The following is a 25,719-nucleotide window of genomic DNA, read 5'->3' as shown; positions in this document are numbered from 1 at the left end:
GCAAAGAAACACGCAAAAAAATGTATGTTTACATTCTATACACTCTCAGGGCACACTAACAAAAATGAAAAGCAGTGGAAGAGAATGCCAAGTTATCAGTGCCTGTCTGCTCCATCTACAGCAATACAGAAGGCCAAGCAAGATAAGGTGAAGGCTGTTCAGATGCCATACCAAATTAAGAACAAGTTACAAAAGCATTAACATCTTACCAGTCTATGTGAATGGTATGTCATGGCCAGGAAATGTCAGTAGCATTTTATATCTACATCTTGCATTAAGCCAAAGCATGCTAGTGTTACTCCCATTTTACAGATGAGAAAACAAGATTTTCTGCAGGCTATGCAATGGAGTCAAGCAGTGCCAGGATTAGCATTTAGAAGTTCCCAAATTTACAGTCCTATGCTCCTTCCATTATGGCATGTCTCATTTCTAATTACTAAGACAAAACGGAATCATTTCCTTCCACAACTTAGTTTTCCATTATATTTGCCAATCAGTAATGAATAAAAGGCCTAGATCAGATGGTCTTGTGCTGATGTGAAAGAAACTAAATATGTAGCTGGATTGTTTATTCTAACTTTTCAGTAAGTACCCAGTCCATTTGGGCTGCTTACTTTATGACAATACCTTAAAGAGCAACTTAAAGAAAAAAAAACCAAGTTGGGTAAGCATTGATATACAACATACCCAAATGCAGTGAAACCTATGCTGCGCACGGATTCAAAATGCTTTTAAAAACAGAATAGAATATTTGGCAAATAGAGATATGCCAATTATGGCATGACCCTATTTACTGCGTATCAGCTTTTCACCTCACTCTTCAGGTGACAAAAGCCTGCTAAACATCAGGCTGAATTGTTATATAAATTCCCACACTACCTCTTTCAGAAAAATTGTAGCCCTGTTGTAAGGCCACAATAAAATTAAATTGCAAGTGAGTTATCAGGTTTTTTTTTTTTTTTTTTTTTTTTTTTAAAGTAATGAGCTATCTTTCATCCAAGTTTGGAGTAACCCATAACCTTAAGCTACTTACTTCCAGACCTCTGAAGAAGTCTGTTTTAATATAGGTTTGATTTTTTTCATCTTTGCTATAATTTAGGCATGTACCTTTCTTTGATCTTATACAATGTAGAGAATCAAAATATCCTCACAATACCCAACAGCAGTTTTAGAAAATCCCAAACATAAGTATACCCACAGTAAATATGGGAAGTTTTTTTTCCAGCAGGTTGGTCACAATCTACAACAAAACATTTATTGGACTTTAGAAGAGTTTTTATTACCTTTGCTCTGTAGATGTATCCCAGAACTACCACCACAACTTCAGTGATGAAAACCAAGAGGAGGATGATCACAAACTGTTAAATACAATCCAAAATATTTATATGATATGTAGCTTTACTGACATGCTTTTTGAAAACCTAAACTCTGCCTTTCTGGTTTATCAAACTTGCCAGGCAAGTTATTAACTCGGCAACTAATTTATAGAAATAATCAACCGAGTGGATCATTCCAAATAATCCATCCGTACGTAAGTTCATCTAAGTAACTGAGTGTTCATGGCTTCAGCAGCCAACAAAAATCAGAAATGTCAACAAAGATTCAGGCAAATGTCCATTTAGAAGACAGCCACATGTTGGCATACTGCAGCCATGTATATGTTTCTCCATTCTAGTAGCTTTAAGAGAACACCAAAGTCAACTGCAAGAGAAGGTTAAAGTAGTCAGACAAGGAAATCAAGTACCAAAGGGCCCACCAGATCTAGTCTGAACTCCTGTATATCACAGGCCACCAATGCCACCCAGCACCTGCAGATGAAATCTAACCAAAACTGGACCAAAGTATTACAGCCCACAGGACACTTACCTATTATGGGACACAATTTTTTAAACACATTAGTACCATATACATAACATGTATTTGAGTAAAAGTAAGTGAATAGATGGCAAACGGCGACAGAAACTGAAGTACTAATTTAAACACAAGTACAGCTTGGACAACACAGCCCCTATTCCTATTCCAACACTACAAAATACTTGTAGTGAGATTCTATCACCAGTGGCATCCACATAATTTTAGTTTTAAGTTTCAGCTTTCTTAAGCACAAATGTGTTTTAAAGAATTTTTTTTAAATGATTGAATACAGATGTACCCTGAAGAACGTTAACAGTATTAATCTTTTACACTTTAACCAGATCGTTCCAAAGAGAGACATTGGAAGGACCTTAGATAAAGTTTCAATACCAAAAAATACTGATTTAATACATTCCAACACAAAAAAACTGAGAAGTGTTTTAGGATAAAATAAGTAAAGAAAAAAAAACTGTGCTTGTAAAACAAGATTACAAGAGTAAATATCTAAAAACCCAAACGTACTTGACAGCGTCCATTTTAAACACTATCAGTAAGGCTCTGTTCATTCAAAGGGAACACTAAGGCCAAATATATATCAGAACATGCAATAAAGCCTCAAAAATTCATGTGAAACACAGCAACTTACAGTGGCAAGTCCACAGCGACTTTCACGGATTGTGGCACAGCACCCAATAAGTCCAATAATAAAGAGAAGTGTCCCCACAGCTATTATAACCACTGCTGGAATAAGCGTATAGACATCTTCAAAGAAGTGATCGTAGTCGTCATACGTTATGAAGACATAGGCTCCCACATAGCACAGAATGCCTGCTGCTGCCTACACACACACAAAAAAAAATAGGGTCATCAAATTCTCCATAAATCCCAACAGTTAGTTTATTTTTTAAACACAATCCTCTACAAGTGGTTATAATTTCATAATGAGTACCTTAGCAAGCATTTCTAAATGTCAATAAAACAGCCCTTCTGTATGACCTCAGCTATAGACACTTACCTGATGACTGGTGAAGTATTGGCTATATCTAGACTGGGGAAAGTGGAGGGTAGTGGATTGTTAACTCCAATGTTTTACCTAGTCTAGATATCTGTTAGATTAGGTGAAAGGCTGAACCCCAGTCTAACCCCAAACTCATCTGCATTTAAACTAGATAAACACTGGAGTCAGTTCAACTCTACCTGACCTCCATACCCTTAAATAAGGAAAGAAAGAGGTTGTGTTGCGAACATTGCACTCCTGTGTGCCCCCTTCCCAAACATGCGTCCCATGAACTAATATGATTGTCCAAGAGCTCGTCTACACTGGCAATTTACAGTGCTGCAGCTTTCTTGCTCAGGGGTGTGAAAGAACAGCAAGTTTCAGTACTGTAAAGTGCCAGTGTAGACATTGCCTTATGTGGCTGCGGTGCAGTGCTGGGGCACATTAAAGTGCGGCCGCGACAGTGCTTTAATATTGCCAGTGTAGACTCGCCCTAAATAACCTGCCATGCACCACGTACTCCTTTTCTTTTTGCGAATACAGACTAACACGGCTGCTGCTCTGAAACACTCCTAATACTGCTGACAGTAAGGGCTTGTAAACACTGGCAAGTCTCTGCGCAGTAAAGCAGCTTTTTGCACTCAAACGGCCAATGTGCACACACTGCCAAGCCACGCTGTGCGCAGAAACTCCCCAGTTGCAGCGCTGCAAAAAACCACCTCGACAAGAGTCGTAAGGCTATTTGCGCAGAGGCTCCACCGCTCCATTGCCAGTGTAGACACTTGATTGCTTTCTGCACTGTAATTGGCCACCGAAGCTGTCCCATAATGCCTCAGTGAATGCTCTGCTCATTGTTTTGAACTCAGCAGCCCTGGAGATGTGCACCCCTCCCCTTTCAAAGCATCATTTCCAAGAGCCCTTGAACGCTGTGCTGATCTGCTTCGGGACACAAAGCAAACCATTAATGTGGAATACAGCAGCTCGTGCTGTTGAACGGAAGCAGGGGTGGGGGTGTGTGTGTGTGATGACCAGATGTCCTGATTTTATAGGGATAGTCCTGATTTTGGGGGCTTCTTATATAGGCACCTATTACCCCCCTACCCCCATCCTGATTTTTTACACTTGCTATCTAGTCACCCTATGTGTGCGCGCTGTGCAGAGAGCCCAGGGCTGATGTTGGGGTTTCCTCCCTCCCCCTGCTTCAGGGCTGGTTGTTTCCTGCCACTGTCTGAACTTATAAGACAGCATGCTGACACACTGTCCCCCCAAAACACACTACTCCCCCCCACCCCACCCAATACACTCACACGCTCTCCCCCTACCAACTTCAGTTGAAAAGCAGCTGGCAACGCAGTGGGATGCTCATGGAACAATGGGATTGGGAAACCTGCATCATCTGATGCTGTGCCTGCTCCATGAGGCATTGCAAACCTTTCCCAGAGCACCCTGCAGCCAGCTGCACAGCGGGATAGCTATCACAATGCACTGCTGTCTTTGCCATTGCAAGAGCTGCTAACGTGGATGTGCTCCAGCGTCACAAGGAACACAATGTGGACACGCAACAGTGGTTTAATTCCAGCATTTTAATCAAAGTGGTGTAACTTGTGGTGCAGAAACTTGCCAGTGTAGAGATACCCTAAGGGCTAGTCTACACTGGCAATGTAGAAGCGCTGCCACAGCAGCACTTTAAGGTGGCTTGTGTAGTCGCGGCAGAGAGCTCTCCCAGCACTCTAAAAACCCCACCTCCACGAGGGGCGTAGCTCCCAGCACTGGGGCGCTTTACAGCGCTGAAACTTGCTGCGTTCAGGTTTTTTCACACCCGGCTGAGAAAGTTGCAGCGCTGTAAAGCGCCAGTGTCCACAAGCCCTAAGACTCTGTTAAATCCAAACAGCTAGCTACTTGCAGATAATCCAGAGAGTTCTTCCTTCAGATACAGGAACTGTTTTATACTCTAAGATGCATTAATTTTTATTTGGTAAGGAAAAGATTAAACTAAAACCAAGATACCTTTTGTGAAAGGTATGTAACAAGCTTTCCATTTTAAAATAGGTAGTATCTCCAGTCCAAATAAAAATTTTCAGACAATCGCTGTGTATTATCAGTGTGGTGTGTATCTACAGAATACATATGGTAAGATTTCAACTTCAAAGGAAACATTCTCAGAAGTATTATTGTACGAACTAGCCAGTTTCTGCACAAAGAGGAAATCATTACCTATACTGCTGTAATTTACTGGCAGATTCATGCTGAAGATCTTATTGCTCCCTCTACTACAAATGTAGAGATGCAACTTATTGAAAAATTCTAACTCTAAACTGGTGCATGCAAAATCTCATTCTGATCCTGAATTCCAACTGCAGTAAGACTTCCACTGATTTCAATGGAATTACACTCTCAAAAATCACGGGACTGGACCCATGAGAGAGTACACTGTACACCAGTAGCAGCAAGTACTTCTGCCTCTGTATTCCCTTTTCTAGTTATACAATGAACCCAGTGTTCTCTCTTCACATCCCCCTGGCCCCATGTCAGCATCTAGAACACTCAAGGTAAATTCTGCACTGAACAGCTTAAATGGGACCATCTATAACGTAAGCTGATGCAACTAAAATAATGGATGCTGTGTACTCAGTTATAATATTCTGTCTGTCAGATGGAAGACTGTCAAACACAACAGGGCACCCTTACGCCAAGTGAAGTTAATAGTCACTATACTGTCTTCTGGTCTACATTAGTATACTGCAATAGATCTGGCTAGTACTTAACATTCATTTAGTAAGTTACAAGCTTTACCAAAACCTTCAGAGTTCCCTAGGCCAGGAACAGCTAGCTGTATTGAAAGAAATGGACTATCACTTTAGAACACTGAGATCATTTTGCGTTAATTCAAACTGGTTTTACAGAGTTTTTATATGACCCTGAATATCATTATTTATCTAAACTGAGTTAAAATGGATCAAGACAGTTCATTATGGGGGCTTTAATGAGCTAGAAACATGAAACTAATCCTGAATCTGAGCTCAGATTCAATGTGTTATATTGTCTCCAATACTAAAAGGTGTTAATCTAAGTCTTCATTTCCCCCATGGGGTACACTCTGTTTTGAACTTGAATAAAAGTGATGATATACTGAATCTGTACATATGAAGTTACCTGCAGTGTAGCTCTGGGGGTTTATCCAGTTTGTGTCTCGTCTGATGGGACCCTGGTGCTATGTAGTTTAACTGCAGATGCATATTAATATTTATATCTTAATGCTACTATGTATTTGTATTACAGTAGGGCCTAGGGTGCCCTACTGTGTTAATAACTGCACGAATGAAGTGGGTCCCTACCTTGGAGGGCTTACAATCTAAACACAATGAGTGTGCGGGCAGGGATGGGGAAGGATCTAATATACAAGTAACCTAAATAATGTAAATAGTAAACATGAGCATGCCTGGATTTTTTTTTTTTTAAACAAACATTTATAAGAAGGGAAGTTGTTAGGAAGATATTAAATGACCAGAAAGAGAAGACGAGACGTGACACTAGAATGATGTTAAATGGTGTAGTAAACATGGTAAGATATGAACAGGGATAAAGTTAAAATAAGTAAATATTTGGATAAGTTTAAGTCCCAGATCAGTGCCTAAAAATGGAATTGCTCACCTAAGGCACTAGTGACTATATTAGCCTTAATCTGTGAGCATGTCAGTTAACAATGAAAGCTATAAATTTTGTCTGTGTGTAATTTATTTTAGACTTCATGGTGATGTAGGACAGAAAATATTGAGGGGAGGAAGGAATAATCTGCTGGTTAACTAGTGTGAAACTTTACTATCAAAACAAATTGTGTCTCAGCTGAAGTTTCCTCTTGCTGCAAAGTTTCAGAAGCTATTTGAGAACTACACTCCTGCTGTCATAAGCAGGTCTTATTCTCATGTGGAGAAAATACAAATCTTTGGAAAAAAAGGATAAAGACATTTTTACCATTACAAGTCCTCTTGAATGTACAACACGGGACCCAAACAACTTCTCAGACTTTTCTGAGAATAGGAGCCACAGAAGTGGTAAAGAAGTACAAATGCTACTGTTCGGTTGTACAAGTATTTCAATTTTACAGAGCTGATACTTGATTAAAATGAGCTAAAGAACTTCTGGTTCTACACCTGCCTGTTACCTCCTACCAACTTTTGTTTTACAAATTGTAGAAATGTAGTGCTGGATGGGACAACAAGAGGTCATCAAGTCCAATCCTCTGTGCTGAGGCAGGATCAAGTAAACCCTACACCATTTGCGACAGACATTTGTCCAATCTGTTCGTAAAAATCTCCAATGCTGGGGAACTCACAACTTCCCTTGGAGGCCTATTGCAGAACTTAACTACCCTTATATCTACCTTAAAATATCCCTTGCTACCGATTAAGAGCATTACCTTCTTGTCCTACTTTCAAGGGACATGGAGAACAATTGAATTTAAAATGGCCATTAACATATCTGAAGACCTTTGAAGTATGCTTTAAAAAAAGTTTCCCCTCCCCCTTGTCACAGCATAAAACATAGGCAAAATTGACTTACTATGCTTTATGCATCTGACAGCATTTCCCATAAACTACATGAATTTACCATAATAGAAGTGTTAGGGCTGAGAGATATGATTGCTGAATCAACAGGTTAAATGCAGAAGATTCAGAAAATCCAACTATACATTGCATTCAGAGTAACAGTCTGAAAGAACAAACAAGGATGAGAGATTCAGGCACTCTCAAAGTCTAATCATGGCTCTGCTGGTGGCTCACTGCGTGGCCGTGGGCAAGGTATTTCACCTCTGCCTCTATAAAATGGAAGTAATATGAATCTCAACACCCCTTCCAATTAGTTATCTAATAAGTTCACATTTGCACACAACACTGAATACATAAGGTGCTACATAGATACTAAACTGAAAAAAATCAGCTCGGGGCAAAACACAAAAATGAGACATTTTAGCAGAGTTATGTTTAATGGCTTATTTCCTTCAAAACCTAGTTGTCTTCCCTGTGCTAAACAACTAAAGTTCTAGCTCAACTCTAATACGCTAGCATTTTATGTACAGAATGGAATGCAGACATGCACATTTGGGATATAAAGTGAAGAACCAAAGGGGAGCCATGGAACAATGGAATTACATTAAGTGTTGCCTAGCAATGAAACATGTGAATGTGCCAGTGATGTCATCCCCCACTTCAAAGGATTAAGAGGCTTGTCAAATGTGGTATTTTGCAAGGTGGCAGAGGGAAAAACCATCTGCAGCTGTCACCAGATATGAAGAGAGTGCAAAGGAAGACTGAAATCAGCACCATTTGTGAGCCTCTTTGTCCTTCTCTGCTATGTTTTAAATGGAATTTTAAGTGGCTTCTCTCTTCCCCCACCCAAGAAAACCCAGTTCATAGAAGGGGAGCTGAGACTTAGCATATAGCTTCATAGGAATAATTTGGGAAGGAAATTTTTTTTTTTTAATGCAAAGCAGTTGTCAATCCTATAATCTTAGGATCTTTGCAATTTGTTGAGATTTTACAATTTTTACAGTTTGAGACGTACTTTCTAAAATAAAAATTGACGTGAGTTCCACTAATACTATCAAAATGCTGATCCAGAATAAAACATGTAGTGCTTATCAAAGTAATATCATAATGAATATTTTGAAGTAAAAACTTTCATTAAAGCACTTAAATTACAGCAACTGAAGACTTAAAAGCTAGCGCTGCACATGTAAGAACATTTAAACACTTAAGTTACCATTCACCAGAATCTTTAACGTCAATTTACATTGGAAGATAAGATCTTAAGTGAATCAGCATACTGCTCCACCCTAATCTCACACATTGACTTCCAAATTTCTATCCTTATTCATGAATATCAAGATCATATTGCTGCTGCTTTGTGTGTTTTTACAACCTGTTTAAGATAGGGTATATATCAATATAGCAGAGAAAGACCATCCAGCTAGAAAAAGATTTATTCAAACCAAATAAGCTTGCAACCAAAATTCTTATAACCTAAATTAATAATGGACAAGATACTAGTTTAAAACTTGTATTCAGAAGATTTAAGTTAGAAGCAGAATTATCTTATGTATTATCAAATTAAATTTAAGAACACAATTTCTTAACATATGCTTAAGATCTGAGAAAAAAAAAAGACACTGAGATTTTATTCTTTGCCTAACAAACAATACAAGTTTGCAAATCCAGTCTATTTCCCCTTGTTTATTTCCCTCCCTACTGCTCTTGTCAACTGCTGGAAACGGCCCACCTTGATTATCACTACAAAAGGTTCCCCTCTCCCCTGCTCTCCTGCTGGTAATAGCTCACCTTTCCTGGTCACTCGTTACAATCTGTATGGTAACACCCATTGTTTCATGTTCTCTGTGTATATAAAATCTCCCCACTATATTTTCCACAATGTATGCATCCGATGAAGTGAGCTGTAGCTCACGAAAGCTTATGCTCTAATAAATGTGTTAGTCTCTAAGGTGCCACAAGTACTCCTTTCTTTTAGTCTAAGATCTAAAGTCATCTTTTTCTGGCACTCACATCACCATCAGACTCTAGTCAGAGCTCTTAACAACTCTGCTGTTGTTCGAGTTAGAAAAGAATCTGGCTCACTCGCAGCACTGCAATGGCTCTACAGTAAAAGTTAGTAAAAGCTTTTTGGTTGCTCTAGTCAGATGCAACACAGAGAAACCAGATGGGTTGAGGAAACAGATGCCATTTCAGTGATAGCCACTTTTCTTACTGTAACATCACTTAAAATGACATCAGTTATATGCATTGCATATGATTCACACAGATGTATTTCATATATAATGCTCTAGAACGTAAAAGCAATATTAGAAATTGAACTAGAGAAAATAAGTATTAACCTTTTACGAATACCCAAATCAAGGAAAGTCAATTAAACTTGTGTGCTGTAATAATTAGGCTTAAATCCGTTTGGACAAAGTGGATATGGATTAAAACAACACCCACAAACTAGAGTGAGTTCAGGAAAGGGCAGAGTGACCAGCGCCACAGGGATGACTTAAGAATGATTATCTTTACTTGTGATGGCATGTAGGGTACAGGTAGCTCCACACCACAGTGAACAGCTCTGGCAACAGGGAGACAGAGCAACACTACATGTTTAAAAGAACATATGTGGGAGGCACTGCTGGGCACAAAGAGCCATGTAGGGTATACATTCTAGGATTCTGGTGTGTATGTACTCTACCCATCTAAACTATGCCTCATCCTCCACGATATTTATACCTATGCTAATTGGGCACGCGGTGTCTACTCTACATACTGCCATAAGTGTAGACATACCATGAAATATATCTTTGCACATAAGCATATGGAGGGAAAGGGAGCTTGGTAAATCTAAAGTGTGATGTGCATCAACAGGCCAGAAAGGAGTTGTTAAAATGGTACAAGCGTTGGACAAGTCAATTGAAGAAAAATGGCTGAATATTAGGAAAGATTATCTGAATAGCTTTTTGTATATTTATATAATCATTCTTTGAAAATAATACAGCATCATGCAATATCAAAGTGAGCTGTAGCTCACGAAAGCTTATGCTCAAATAAATTTGTCTCTAAGGTGCCACAAGTACTTCCTTTTCTTTTTGCGAATACAGACTAACATGGCTGCTACTCTGAAAAATTTCTCTAGAATTGTCACAGGCTACCTTGTGAATGACTATTTAGGGTATTGTGTTTCTTGGAGAAGCTAAGTAAACCATACTGAGTTCTTTGGATCAGTCTTTTTTCAGGGTCTGATCTGGCCTAGATGTAAGAGTTAATAAATCCAAATGGGGTTTAAGATATTCCTCGTTTCTACCTTTTGTACATACTAAGATGTTGATGCTTATTTGAAAGCTTTTCTGAATAAACTGTTTCAGTGTAAGATCTGACAGCCTAACAATCCTTCATAACCTGTATACTTTGAAAGATTGTTAGAGCATCTGTCAGATCTTACATGCAGTTTATTCAGAAGAGCTTGCAAATAACCAGAAAGAATTGTTTTTGTATAATAAGGCAGTAATGATCCTCATGATTTTTAGACTGTTTTAAAACTAAAAGCAACGTAACACAAGTATACATGCTAAATTAACTTTAACTGTAGCTGCCACAAGTACTCCTTTTCTTTTTTCAGAACAAAGATTACATTACTTTTGCCACGTAAGCAAAAGGCTGAGCTAAGATTCATTTGCACTTAGCATTATATTCACAAAATATCTCTAATTACAAGAGGCAGTAGACCATTGGCCTGAAAGTTTCAAATATACAGAGAGAGACCTATCACACTCATTCTTTCTGTATGCACTGGTTCATAGGGAATGTTTGTAACTTGACCTGATTCTCTATTGTTTCCAGATTCCTTGTACTGCACAAGAACAATGAAGATTTTTCCATGCAGTAAAGTGTTCCTTTGCTGGATAAAACTATATTTCAAACTTCCTGCATCCCAAACCCCACATCCCTGGTCCCAGCCCATAGCCCATACCCCGTCCCAAACCCTTCAGTGATACCACATTTAGCTTTCCAACTTGTTTTTGCTGCTACTAGCTATAAGCCCCATTTTAAGAAAAACACTATGAAAACAAATATTGTAAGAACTCTCAGGAGTTGGAAACATTAAAGGCTCTGATCTTGCAATGACTTAAAAACACATGACTATTTAATGGAGTTCAGTGGGACTACTAGTGGGTTTAAAGTTCATAGAATATCAGGGTTGGAAGGGACCTCAGGAGGTCATCTAGTCCAACCCCCTGCTCAAAGCAGGACCAATCCCCAATTTTTGCCCCCGATCCCTAAATGGCCCCATCAAAGATTGAACTCACAACCCTGGGTTTAGCAGGCCAATGCTCAAACCACTGAACTATCCCTCCCCCCAAGTTGAGCATGTGTATCTTCCCAGGCTCAAGGGCCTACATGTGTTGCCTGATAATCTGTCTCAAAACAAATGAAATAATTCAAACATGCCATATCAGTTTCAAGAGGACAGTTTTAAAAATGATCAGTTGTTTAAAAAGTTTAAACATGGTTTATGTATACTCTCCCAGAAAATACACACCCTCCTCCCACCAAAAGTGCCCTGCTGATCTTCACTTCCACAGCAGTGGAAACCTCCCCAAGCAACATAAACGTTTCGCTGGCATAAGCGCTCAAAGCACAGAATTGTGTTGATGGGGGATGCTACCGCCACTCATTTATGTGATTTTATTATGTCAATGGGAGAGCTCTCTCTCATCAGCACAGAGCAGCTACATGAGCAACTTTACAGCAGCATTGGTAGAGCTGTGCCACTGTAAGCTTGCAAGTGTAGACATGGCCCAAGATCATGCAATACTAATAATTTTTAAAAACTACTTTTGCCACTATTGCAGCAGAGTTGTCACAGTGAAAGAACAGATGCAGAGACTGTTCTACTTCTACAGACACTTGAAGAAGCTACACAACAGAAATGCTACTAGAACCAGTTCCCATTTTCCTTAATATTAGTCTCCTTTCCTCACTGAAAGCTGGATTCACGTGGAATGCTGGAGGCCTCCAAACAAGAATTAGGTAGCATGTTTCAATGTTCTAATGTGAAAGCATTTAGAAGATACATGCCCCTTCCTTGTTTTTTTTGCTCTGACCTCATTTGTCATTGATTTACATAAGCCACTTATCTGCCTAAGCTCCTAGTATATCAGGAGTCAATAACATACATCATCTCTTCTCCAGACTTTTACCCCCAGTAAATTTGTTTTCTTTTCCTGATTAGAAATATATTATAAACAGCAAATATTGTTTGATAAAAATGGCTATTCTCAAACAATATTTTTCTCTGTATGAGCACATCCTTCTATTCTGAAATATTCCCATTTATAAGTAATCTTAAGTATGTTATCTATTTCCTGAGCTACTCGGCCTCATTTTTTACAACACATCATCATAGGTTATCGGTTCCTCAGGAATACAGGATGTTGACAGAGGGCACTGCATCAGGCAGTGTTCAAATATTTGCCTGCATTTACCACATTCACATTTGGAGTCATTTCTCAGCTTCCACATGGTAATACTGTCACCAATCTTTGCCATACCACCTCTCGCTCTATTCAGAGTACACCAGTGTTGTGGTTTGAAGTCAATGCCTGGAGGGAGTTGTTCTGAAGGAATCAGATTCTCCAGTGTCAGCAGCATTTCCTGCAATTTTATTACTGTGTAGCCTTCCCCAGTGGTATTTTGGGGGTAGAGGCAAAGCTGTTTCTGGACTTCAGCCTACTGAGTCAAGAAAAGCATCCATGCAACAGGGGTCTTGGATCATATACCTGTTTTTGTTTTGCCTTTTTACTAAAAAGGCATCCCGCCTCGCTAACAGTGATACAATCCCTGTGAGGCAGTATAGCAACAATCCTTAAAACTACAACTTGGTGCGTTCCCTTACTGTGTGTTTAGTTAGTTCCAGAATCTATTCCATTTACTAAGTCATGCTCATGAGTGTACCATTTACTATCTCTTTATTCCATTGTAGTTATGTTAAAATTCTCTGGAAATATTTACTAGTGATTTCCTATTGTTTCTTTCAAAGTTTGGTGGATGCTGTCTAACTTCAGATGTTCAATTATCTGTACTAGCAAAAGCTAAATTCCTTCATAAATATCTGCCATGTCTAAGATTTAGATATTGCTAATCTAGCTTTTTAAAAAGAATGCGCAGTCCTTTGGTTGCACAAGACAATCTTGTGCCATATCGGTGAGATATAGCTTTATAATTTAAAGGTTTTCTTCCTTCATTAATCTCTGGCAAGAAAACATTAATAAGCGGTAGACCAATTCAATATTTACTTATTGGAGGTTGACCCTTCTGAGAGGATCAAGTTGTAACTGATATTTGCTGTTAATGTTCCCTTGTAAGGGTACCTTTAATTTTTTAAGAATGCCTCATTTATATTTTAGACAATTCATGTTATAATTGGCAGCTAAAATATACCATTTCATATTAAGATGAAATCATCATGCTGGCTTGTTTCAACACCCTAGTTTAACTTAATGCAGTGGTTCTCAAACTTTTGTACTGGTGACCCCTTTCACATAGCAAGCCTCTGAGTGTGACCCCCCCCCCTTCTAAATTAAAAACACTTGTAAATATATTTAACACCATTATAAAAAGCTGGAGGCAAAGCCGGTTTCGGGTGGAGGCTGACAGCTCATGAACTCTCCCCCCCCGTAATAACTTCGCAACCCCCGAGGGGTCCCAACCCCCAGTTTGAGACCCCCTGACTTAATGCATCTGTCCACAGTATATCGATTCAAGAGACACGTCTGAATTCTTGATCTTCACAGCATGGAGAACAGGCATATCTTGAAAGTTCTGAGCTAGAGTCCTGGAAAGGAGCATGAAGGCTAGTGATGATACATCACAGCCCTACAAAAAACACTGTCAGTTCATACCAGCTCACCTATCTCCAATTGCTAAAACTTGTCTCAGTGGCAACCTTCTATGAAAAAATAAGGGAATATAGGTTTAGTGGTATCACCAGGATAAAATGAACGAAGAACCCAAATATTGGGGGAGGGGGATGCAGGCTTCCAGGAGAGACTGAACCATTTTTGTTGATAGGTATTCTATGAAAAGTTAATAAAAGCACAGTAAAGTTCCTACAGTGCGTACTAGGAAATAGTAAGAGAGTAACAGAAGTGGCTAGAAGCTTAATGGGGAGGAGGAACGGGCATAGCCATTGGTGACTGGAGACAAAGGCAGCCCTGTGGGTAAAATTAAGTTACTGGATGAAGAACTAGAAGTGGCTGGAGTGGTTACCTGTTAGCAGACTTGATATGTTAGATTCTAGGAAAAGTGAAAGATGGGCAGGGGATTTCATAACATAGGGCTGCAAGAAAATGAATAGCCCATCTCATTTTTCAGTCTTCATTGTTAGTGTTCAGTAGGTGACTCTTATTCTACTATAAGAAACAGAAATGCTGCTGATCTGTTCTGCAAATGAGTGATTAGCATTTAGTGATTACATGCTAGCATAACTGACATAAGTGGTAGAAACCAGAAATAGAATAAACTGAAACAGTGAAAAACAACACTAAAGTAAACCTTGTCAAGAGTTACAGCAAGATGCAAAAGATTCATGCTCATCTCAAGTAGTATATGATCTGTTTCTTCTTAAATGAAACTGTAATGAAATGGAAGAACAAAACCTGGACAGTTTGGGGATACTGAAAATAAGATATTCTCAATGCTATCTGTCAAACATCTAAACATGATACTTTAAGTCCCTCTTCCAGGCCTTACAACAGCTCTTCAAGATCGGCTTAATTCACAAAGTCTCTACTGTCTCCAAACAGCAGAGATCAACTACTGATCAGCCATTAATACGGAAAGACAGAGGCTTGAATTTGAAAAAAAAAGTTGCAAGTTTCTTTTAAGAAAGCATTATCTTCAATGGAGCATAAAATGATCAAGAAAAAAAAACATTAAGTGAACTTTGCCCTGGATATGCTGCTCTAGATAGATTAAAACTCACAGGTCCAATACCAGATGCTATATATAAATGAAGAAAGAGGAAGTATTAAAGGGAAAAAAGTGAAAGAATAAGCATTGGCATTAAACACAAGATGGCTGTTTGAACATGAGAAATGGCCCAACAACCAAAAAACCAATGCCACAGAACCAAGTTGAAGATGTGACACAGGATTGCAGAGACAAGTACAAAAAGGTCTTCAGACTACAAAAGTGAAAAGTGAGAGCTTCTCAGATGCAATCATTCTAAACATTGGCAATTGTAAACATCAGGGGCATTCAAGCACACTATTTAAACTGTATTTAGAAAGCAACAATACTCGAGAGTTAACACATTATGGAAGTTCCATTTCCTCAACTACCATGCATCTGCATATTGATGGATAGAAAGTAGTAGAATTTTCGACCCAGTCTCCCTGATGAAAGTTGGTAGACAATCCTCCTGAGAGCTCTACACTGACACCCAACAGCAGTTTGTTATATTTGTATTGAGAATGGACCATGAGGAAAACTGTGATCAAACAATATTTTATGTGAGACTCAGAGTTGGACTAAATTTATAAAACCAATCACAGGAGATTTTAGAGTTATTTGACAGATTGCAGGCTGTAATCTAGGGCCAAAGTCTGGAGGATCCAATTAACAGAACTGGAACTACACAAAGATGAAAAATCGAAGATGGCTGAGATAATAAGGAACATATTACTTAACCAACAAAGCTGACCCCAAATATTAATGCAGTATGTTGAGCCCAGAGCAGGAAGCAACAAGTAATATTTAGTTTTCAGAGCAGCAGCCGTGTTAGTCTGTATTTGCAAAAAGAAAAGGAGTACTAATGGCACTTTAGAGACTAACCAATTTATTTGAGCATAAGCTTTCATGAGCTACAGCTCACTTCACTGGATGCATCGGAAGTAATATTTAGATGATGGAACAAAAGCTGAATATTTTCCTTCTCTTCTGGCATTTAAAGTTGAAGATCCAGATTTTTAATCCCAGAATTGATGTTTGCAAAGGAAGGTATTCTACGATTCCCCATTTTGATGCCACAAATTGTGAAACCAAAATCACGACACAAGCCAGCTGAATTCAAAATTCTGTCATACTTACCCTCTTCTCCAGGCAGCTAAGCATCAATTGATCGTATTAGTAGAACTGCCCTGAATGCACTCCCTACCAAAAAATATCCAATTTTTGGGAGCACAAACCCACTGAAATAAAAATGATTAGACATTTTCATATGGTACTAGACACTATTTCACAGCGTTTTAAATCATGCATTCTCAAGTTTCTCAACACAAACCAAGGTAATAGCATTACTGTAAATCAGGAACCTCATAACCCTGCACAGAACGATTCCCATGACAGTAGTCAGCTGTCCAACCACTGTTTAACTTGAACAGTCACTACATAAAATGAGTCACTATACAATTATATACTTGGAGGCAGTAAATGCAAAAAATTCTCTCTCAAGTACATAACATATGAAGACATCACTAAACCTATGATAAGCAGTCATATGACACCACAAACTCAGTTGTGCTCAATCAATAGCTAATCCAATTTATATCTTTAACCAAGTAAGAACAATCTATTTTAAACTCTCTAAAAATACACCAGTTACAACACAATTACATGGCTAGTTACAACCATGTATAACCAATTTCACAGGATGAATATTTGGTTCAAGCTACAGTATATTTAGCATAATACAGAACTCAAACCTACCTTTAAAAGCCACACCCAACAATACACTGTGCTCCAAATGAATAGTGATATTATAGAGGCTATTGTGGCTAAATGGCACATGCATCACTCGATTTAAAAATCAAACAAACCTCAAGTGTATGATTCATCTCAGTGTAAGCAAATCCAGTCATAAATGCTGGGACAGGAGGCAGCACATATATACAGATTTTGCAGGACCACCCTGGGTCACTAAAATATATATTTAGTGAGAAATTTCATCTTAAACATTTAAGATCAAAACACACACCATGGAACATGGGGATATTAGATTTAGTACCAACCCCATTTTGAAGAGTGAAACTATTTATATCAACGTTATTTGTGTTCTAATATTCTATTACCCACTACCCCTTCCCCTTCCAAAGCCTGAGATTTTTGAACAGCTGGGACAACAATCTTGCATTACTGTAATCCCAGTTCCAATCCATCCATCTGGAAAGCGTGCACTTTAAACACACCACCATATCATTTGTAAATTGTGTTTCCTTTACTTAAGCTAGGGTGTACTGATATAGCCAACATGACACTGTATTTTATGTTAACAATATAGCACAATCTGCCCACATTTATAAACATGGCTTACAAAGATCTACTATTCTACTAACCCAGATAAGCTTTGGTCTTCCTGTCTGCATGGTTTTTAGATAAGGCAGCTAAGATTCAGGGGAAGGGTAAAGTACTGCAGTTATTGCAAGAAATTAAAAAAGTCTATGATTAGTTACATTGAGACTATAATGCAAGGGCACATTACTACTTTATGCCATTAAAAGGGTTACAAGGAAATGTGTGTGCCCACCTGCCCCCAACCATGCATTATTTGGGATATAGTCCCTAGCTAGATAGTTGGAAATTAATGATCACAAACAACACTGAGAAAAGTGAATGAATTCAGCAGAGAGAGCTAAAAAACAAAAACTTCATAACCAGGCTCAAATCAAGTACGGTTATTCGGAAACCTCTTAGGGTACCTCTCAGATCCCTATCACCCTGCAGCCCACCTATCACATAAAGATTCAGTAAATGCAAATTAGTGACCCAAAACTGGAAAAGGTATCTTGTAAGCGACATAACTTATTCAGAAAGCAGAAGATGAGTGTTTTCAGCCTCTCCCCTCCATGGGGAGACCTGGGGGGGTTTATCTGCTGGAAGGCAGTGTGAGCAGTGACACAGCCCGGTCAATCACCAGCATTATTCACCCTCCAGTCAGCCCCCGGCGCCGTCAGCACGGCACAGCCCCGACAGGGCTACAGCGCGGGGGCTCCCAAGCCCGCGTCCGACTAGACACCCCAGCTCAGGGCAGCCCCCAGCACCCCGCCAAGCTACACGAGGGCGCTGCCCCCGCGCTAGACCCCCGTCTCCTGCCCGCCCGGGGGAAGCTTCTACCCGGCCCGGAGCTGAGCCCCACCGCCGAAGATCCGAGGAGGGGGGCCAGGGACTGAGGGGAGCGAGTCAAGAACCCCTCGACCCCCAGCCCCACCGCAGGCACCGAGCCCCTCGCAGAGAGTAAGCGCGTCAGCCCAGGCCCGCAGGGACCCCCCGGCTCACCCAGAAGATGAGGTTGAGGAAGACCAGGACGGTTTTGGAGGAGGTGATCCCGCACTGCCCCATCACTCCGGCGCCCATCCGCTGCTGCCCCTCTCCGCTCCGCCGCTGCCAGCTGGCCCGCCTGCCTCACGTGACCCCCAGGAAGGTACAAGCAAGGAGCCTAAGATGGCGGCTGCCTTTGTCACATGATGGGGGAGGTACCTAAGATGGCGCCCCCTTCTGCTCTTAAAGGAGCCGCAACCCTGTTGGCGGGGAGGGGGGTAAGGTATGGATGTAAGGAATGAAAGAGAGTGTCAGTCAAACAGACACCCACCCTTATCGTACGTCCATGCCCCATGACATGACACCCATGAAAGGCCCTGAGTCGGGGGTGTCCAAGAATGGCCGGGGGGCATATGATGTGACACAAAGGTGCAGTCAGGGTGGGCGAGGACAGGGCAGCTGGTTGAGCGCAGCCCTGCACTGGGTGCCTGCCCAGGAGCAGCAGGCAGGACATGGGGCCCTGTATCACCAACCCAGTGCAGGCAGTAAGCCTGAGTCTGGTCTCTAAAATCGTGAGGTTAGCTTAAAAATCATAGGTTTCAGAGTAACAGCCATGTTAGTCTGTATTCGCAAAAAGAAAAGGAGTACTTGTGGCACCTTAGCGACTAACCAATTTATTTGAGCATGAGCTTTCGTGAGCTACAGCTCACTTCATCGGATGCATATTGTGGAAAGTGTAGAAGATCTTTTTATATACATACAAAGCATCAAAAAATACCTCCTCCCAACCCACTCTCCTGCTGGTAATAGCTTATCTAAAGTGATCACTCTCCTTACAATGTGTATGATAATCAAGGTGGGCCTTTCCAGCACAAATCCAGGTTTTCTCACCCCCCACCCTCCCCCACAAACCCACTCTCAGATGTCAATAATTATAACATTCATAACCAGTCGGAGAAGACTTCAATCTCTCTGGTCACGCGATTACAGACATGAAAGTTGTTATATTACAACAAAAAAACGTCAAATTCAGACTCCAGCGAGAAACTGTTGAATTGGAATTCATTTGCAAATTGGATACAATTAATTTAGGCTTGAATAGAGACTGGGAGTGGCTAAGTCATTATGCAAGGTAACCTATTTCCCCTTGTTTTTTCCTAACCCCCCCCCCCCCAGACATTCTTGTTAAACCCTGGATTTGTGCTGGAAATGGCCCACCTTGATTATCATACACATTGTAAGGAGAGTGATCACTTTAGATAAGCTATTACCAGCAGGAGAGTGGGGTGGGAGGAGGTATTTTTTCATGCTTTGTGTGTTTATAAAAAGATCTTCTACACTTTCCACAGTATGCATCCGATGAAGTGAGCTGTAGCTCACGAAAGCTTATGCTCAAATAAATTGGTTAGTCTCTAAGGTGCCACAAGTACTCCTTTTCTTTTTTCTTAAAAATCATGTGATTTAAAACATAATGAAGTTTGGGTTCTGTTAGTTGACTTCTCGGTTCTGCACTTTTAGCACACACCCAGGTCATGGTTTAAAGCTTTTCTCCGCACCCAGGAGGAATAGAAAATGCCTTTGGTTAAAGTGAAGTTTCTCCCATAATCCCCTGCCTCCAGGAGAGGAGGCTTTAAGGAAAGTATTGTGGGAACTAGCAGTACGGGAGAAGCTCAAGGTGGTTTTGAGGTTAAGGCATGGGAGTGGGATTCAGGAACTCAGTAGAGAGAGGGTGGACCAGTTGTTATGGTGTTAGCCTGGGATGTGCGGCATTGCCAAGCACAGATGTTCAAAAATAATGAGTCAGCTCTCCTGAGAATCATGAGATTGGCTTGAAACTCATATGAGATTTTTAAAAATATTTTTGGGGGAAGGCGTTAATTTGTCCTCTAGTGTTGGAACTTTTAGAATTCACATTAACCTACCTTTTTTCTGCAACCAAGAGGGCAAGAAAGGAAAGATTCTTAAGTACCCTGAGGCTTTAACAAAATATGAAATAGTGCAAGTCTCTCTGAGCCTCTGCTACCCATCTGTAAAATCAGGGATGTAGTGTGGATAAGTACATGAAAGATAGTGAGACACTCAGGGTGGGCTCCACAAAGGTAACTGGATGCCTAAATCCCAATTTTAGGCACCCAAGACCTGTTTTTAGGCACCATTGCAATGCACAAAACTCCCGCTTGGCTGTTGCCTAACACTGTAGGCGTCTAAACTCACTCAGCACCTAAGTTTTTGCCTCTGTGCATGCACGCTGCTGCCTCACTCTCAGCACCTGAGGGACTATCTCCTTGAGCCCCAAAGCAATTCACACAGCACGGGAAGATAAGCATTCGGCTCCCCAAAGTCATGTGCGGGCCCACATCTGCTAGGAGTGCTCAGAGGCCACCTACTGGATCAGGCTCTCAAGCAAGCTCACACAAACAGATGTGGGGAGAAGGAGAAGGAGCTCTCTCCTTCTCCCCGTCAAGACATGCGGCCCTGGGGCTGGAGAAGCTCTCTCTGTCCCCACTGCAGCCCTGGGGTCAGAGGAACTCTGTGACACTGCTGCAGCCAAGTACTTGTGAATACATTTATTCAGATGGCTCCACGGTGCATGGATTTTCATTGAAATGGTGCATGTACTGCTGTTTATTTCCTTGCATATGATGTATGTGCATGTGTTGATATGGTATAACATACCCCTCCAAAAGGGGTGAAGTTTAACCCCCTGAGGAGAAGGTATTTGAATAGCGATCTACGACTGCTCACATGTGCTCTAACCACTAGGCTATGGAATGTACTAATATACAGTGGCTCCCTGAATCTCTTCTATTGAAGTTGTTCCACTTTAATTGAGTAAGTATTAATTAGGCCAGTAAAAAAAGTTAGAATGGCTGTATAGCCTAGTGGTTAGGGCACATACTTGAAAGGTGGCCGATCCCTATTCAAATCCTTCTGTTGGGGACACTGGGGCATGGCCACTAGGTAACTTGAGGGGATGGAAGACCACGAGTGTTGATGAAGCCCCCTCGCACTAGGCCCAAGTGTCCTTGGCCCCCCCCGCCTGGAGGCACTCGCAGCAGTTATGCTGAGGATCTGCAACAATATGTTGCAGAGTCAAACTGCTTGAAACTGTTGGGGACACTGGGGCATGGCCACTAGGTAACTCGAGGGGATGGAAGACCACAAGTGTCGATGAAGCCCCCTTGCACTAGGCCCAGGTGTCCTTGGTCCCCCTCCTGCCTGGAGGCACTCGCAGCAGCTCTGCGTACTAGGCCCAAGTGTCCTTGGCCTCCCCGCTTGGAGGCACACACAGCAGTTATGCTGAGAATCTGCAACAATATGCTGCGGAGTCAGACTGCCTGAAACTAAGCAAGGCCATACAGGGGAGATATGGAAGAACAATGCTGAATAAAGCAGCTTTATGTATGGTTTAAGAAATGATACAGAGAACAAGGGAACTAGCTGGGAATTGGATTGGCTGGCTATATGGATACTTAGAGCAGCTTGCTATTGGATAAGTATGCTGGGAAAAAGGATGTATAAAAGCCTGTGTAACTTCCTCCTCTGTGTACAGGATTTGAGATTCAAATCTCCCTGAACCTTTTTGAAGCTTCAAATAAACTTTTCTGCTTCTCCACCCCGTTGTGATTATTGGGTGTAGCACACCGGGTAGCGAACCAACTCAAACTGTTGTTCAGTAATGGTAAATAAAGCAGCTTTATATATAGTTTAACAAATAATACAAAAAACAAGAAAACTAGCTGGAAACTGAATTGGCTGGCTATATGGATACTTAGGGCAGCTTGCTATTAAATAAATATGCTAAAAAAAATGTATAAAAGCCTGTGTAACTTCCTGCTCTGTGTACAAAATTTAAAATTCTATTCTCCCTGTACCTTTTTAAAGCTTCAAATAAACTTTTCTGCTTCTCCACCCCGTTGTAATTATTAAGTGAAGCACACTGGGTAACGAACCCCTGCTGTTGTTTTGCCTCTCGGCACTGTGTGCCGGCAACAGCTTTTGGCGTCCCTGGGTGGGCGACGAGGCTGCTATTTAGCCTTGCCCGGACCCCTCCTGGAGGTTGAGGATTGCGGCGAGAACCGACGCCCAGCGCGCACCGGTGAGTTCATTGGGGGCCTCGGAGGAGACGCGATTTGATCGATCCCGGAGGGCACAACGATGCAATGCACTCATATAGTGGAGAAGAAGCTGTGGGCAATGGTGAGGAACCGGTCCCTTGGACATAGGGGAGGAGCAGCTGCGGGTGACGGTGAGGAACCGGTCCCTTGAATAAGGTAGGAACCTTTTGAAATCCGGATTGTATGCCCTGTTGGAACCTGGGGACACCCAGAGTTACCCTGTAGGTATGGGACAGGGACAGAGCTCGGGGGTTAGGGCATGGTGTACGCCCCTAGAATGCATTCTAGCAAACTGGAAGGTATTTGGTGCGAATCTGATGACTAAAAGTCAATTAAAACGATTCTGTACAGTTGACTGGCCTCAATATCAACTAGAGGACCAGGAGTGGTGGCCACCAGAAGGGTCAATTAATTACAACACAATCCTTCAATTAGTTTTGTTTTGTCAGTAAATAAGTAAATGAAATAAACATTTGTATGCACAAGCATTTATAGCTTTAAAAAATGGAACAGAGTTGTAATTCTGAAGAGCTGTAATTTGACTCCGACTGGTTCGGTAGTAGCTAATGTTAGTCCCCAGACCCCACCCCCACTGTAATGGCAGAGCCGGTGTCCCCTTCGGCCCCCACACCCCCACCTTATAGGGGTAGGATGCTTCGGGTTACAGAGATTGCCCCCTCGGTGGGACTCTATCCTTTAATTACCGAGACTGTTGTGGCTTGCCCAGGGGCAGACGGACGTCAGGCTACCACTATGCAAGTTTACACCCATGTGCCATTCAATCCAATAGACCTAGCAGCTTTTAAAACACAGGCTGGGGAATTCTCCATGAACCCAAGCCGGTTTATTTCAGTCTTTGAGGAGTGCCTCAATAGTCACAAGCCGGATTGGGACAACTGTAATATCTTCCTGAGAACCCTGTTGTCTGAGGTGGAGAGGAATCAGGTTACAGCTAAGGCAAGGGGAGTGTCAGCTTTCAAGCAAAAAAAAAAGGAAGCTATCTGTCAAGTCCCTACCCCAAGCACTTGTAAGCGGCTCAGGGCATTTCTGGGTATGGCAGGCTTTTGCAGGATCTGGATCCCAGAGTTTGGACTGTGGGCTAAACCCCTGTACGACTATGTAAAAGAAGCAGATCATGACCCCTTCTATTGGACCCCAGAGGCTGACAGGGCATTTAAAATCTTAAAACAAGGTTAATAAAAGCCCCAGCTCTGGGCCTGCCGGATCTCTCTAAGCCGTTTCAGTTGTATGTACATGAACAAAAGGGGGTGGCCTTAGAAGTGCTCACACAGCTGTTAGGAGCATGGAGACGTCCCGTGGCTTATTTTTCTAAGCAACTGGATCAGGTTGCAAAGGTTGGTCGCAGCTACTGCCCTAGTGCTTGAGGAAGCCAAGAAGCTAACATTGAAAGGGGTTATGCAAATCTATACTCCCCATATGGTCCGAGCCTTATGGAATGCAAAAAAAGGGCTTTGGCTCACCCAGGCTCGGATTGCTTGGTATCAGGCTAAGCTGTTAGAGAACTCTGAAGTCACCTTACAGCCTTGCCCCTCCCTTAACCCAGCCACCCTCTTGCCAGAAACAGAGGAACAGAAACATGACTGTTTAAAAATCATAGATGCCCAGTACTCCAGCCGTCCGGATTTAAAGGATGTACCCCTCCCAAATGCAGATTATGAGTGGTACACTGATGGTAGCAGTACTGTAATAAATGGCCAAAGGAGGGTGGGTTATGCTGTTGTGACCCTCCATGACACTGTGGAAGCTGAGGGTTTGCCTGCTGGGACCTCTGCCCAGCTTGCCGAACTAATAGCCCTGACCCGTGCACTTGAACTGTCAAAAAAAAAAGCGGGTCAACATTTTTACTGATTCAAAGTATGCTTTTGGTGTGCTACATGCTCATGCTGGCTATGGAAGCAAAGGGGAATGCTGACAGCCCAAGGCTCCCCAGTCAAGTATGGGCCCCAGATCCTCCAGCTCCTAGATGCCGTACAACTTCCCTTGGAAGTGGCGGTGGTACACTGTAAAGCCCATCAAAGGGAAAATCAAGATGTGGCCAGAAGTAACGCCCAGGCAGATAGAGAGGCTAAGCATGCTGCCACCCTGCCATCCCCTCAGACTGAGAACGCCCATATGCATGCCTTTATCTCATCAGTAGGGGAGCTTCCAACCCCTCAGTATTCTGGGGAGGAGAGACAGCTAACTGACAAACTTGGTCTCCGAGGAAAGGAGGGATGGCTCCATTCCCCGGAAGGGAAGGTCCTCTTACCAAAGGGCATGATCCGGCCGGTGCTGCAGAAACTACATCAAACCACTCATGCTGGCAGGGAAGCACTTATCCAACTAATGGGAAAATACTTTATCACTTCCGGACTCCGACCCCTGGCTGCCCAGGTACAAGCGGACTGCTTAGTCTGCCAAAAAAATAACCCCCGACCAGGACATCCTATGCCACCAGCTGCCCTAAAACCCACTCCAGGCCCCGGACAAGTGTGGCAAATAAACTTTACTGACAGGTTTCAGAGTAACAGCCGTGTTAGTCTGTATTCGCAAAAAGAAAAGGAGTACTTGTGGCACCTTAGAGACTAACCAATTTATTTGAGCATGAGCTTTCGTGAGCCACAGCTCACTTCATCAGATGCATACCGTGGAAACTGCAGCAGACTTTATATATACACAGAGAATATGAAACAATACCTCCTCCCACCCCACTGTCCTGCTGGTAATAGCTTATCTAAAGTAATCGTCAGGTTAGGCCATTAACCTGGATTTGTGCTGGAAATGGCCTAACCTGACGATTACTTTAGATAAGCTATTACCAGCAGGACAGTGGGGTGGGAGGAGGTATTGTTTCATATTCTCTGTGTATATATAAAGTCTGCTGCAGTTTCCACGGTATGCATCTGATGAAGTGAGCTATGGCTCACGAAAGCTCATGCTCAAATAAATTGGTTAA

At 41.7% G+C, this 25,719-nt stretch overlaps 1 protein-coding gene across 1 annotated transcript in view; it reads right to left on the bottom strand.

Annotated features, from left to right (window-relative positions):
* The window catches only part of TSPAN3 (tetraspanin 3), a 37,629-nt gene extending 18,834 nt beyond the window's left edge, over positions 1 to 18,795 (bottom strand). Inside the window, exons 1-3 of the mRNA XM_077828252.1 lie at positions 18,664 to 18,795; positions 2,501 to 2,692; positions 1,284 to 1,358 (exon numbers count right to left, since the gene is read on the bottom strand). Of these exons, the coding sequence (XP_077684378.1) occupies positions 1,284 to 1,358; positions 2,501 to 2,692; positions 18,664 to 18,741 (345 nt within the window). The 5' untranslated portion in view covers positions 18,742 to 18,795. The remainder of the gene's footprint in view (positions 1 to 1,283; positions 1,359 to 2,500; positions 2,693 to 18,663) is intronic.
* Positions 18,796 to 25,719: the final 6,924 nt, after the last annotated feature.

The sequence above is a fragment of the Eretmochelys imbricata genome, chromosome 10, assembly GCF_965152235.1.
Source record: "Eretmochelys imbricata isolate rEreImb1 chromosome 10, rEreImb1.hap1, whole genome shotgun sequence".
Lineage (NCBI taxonomy): Eukaryota > Metazoa > Chordata > Testudines > Cheloniidae > Eretmochelys > Eretmochelys imbricata.
This window is presented reverse-complemented; position numbering and strand designations above follow the sequence as displayed.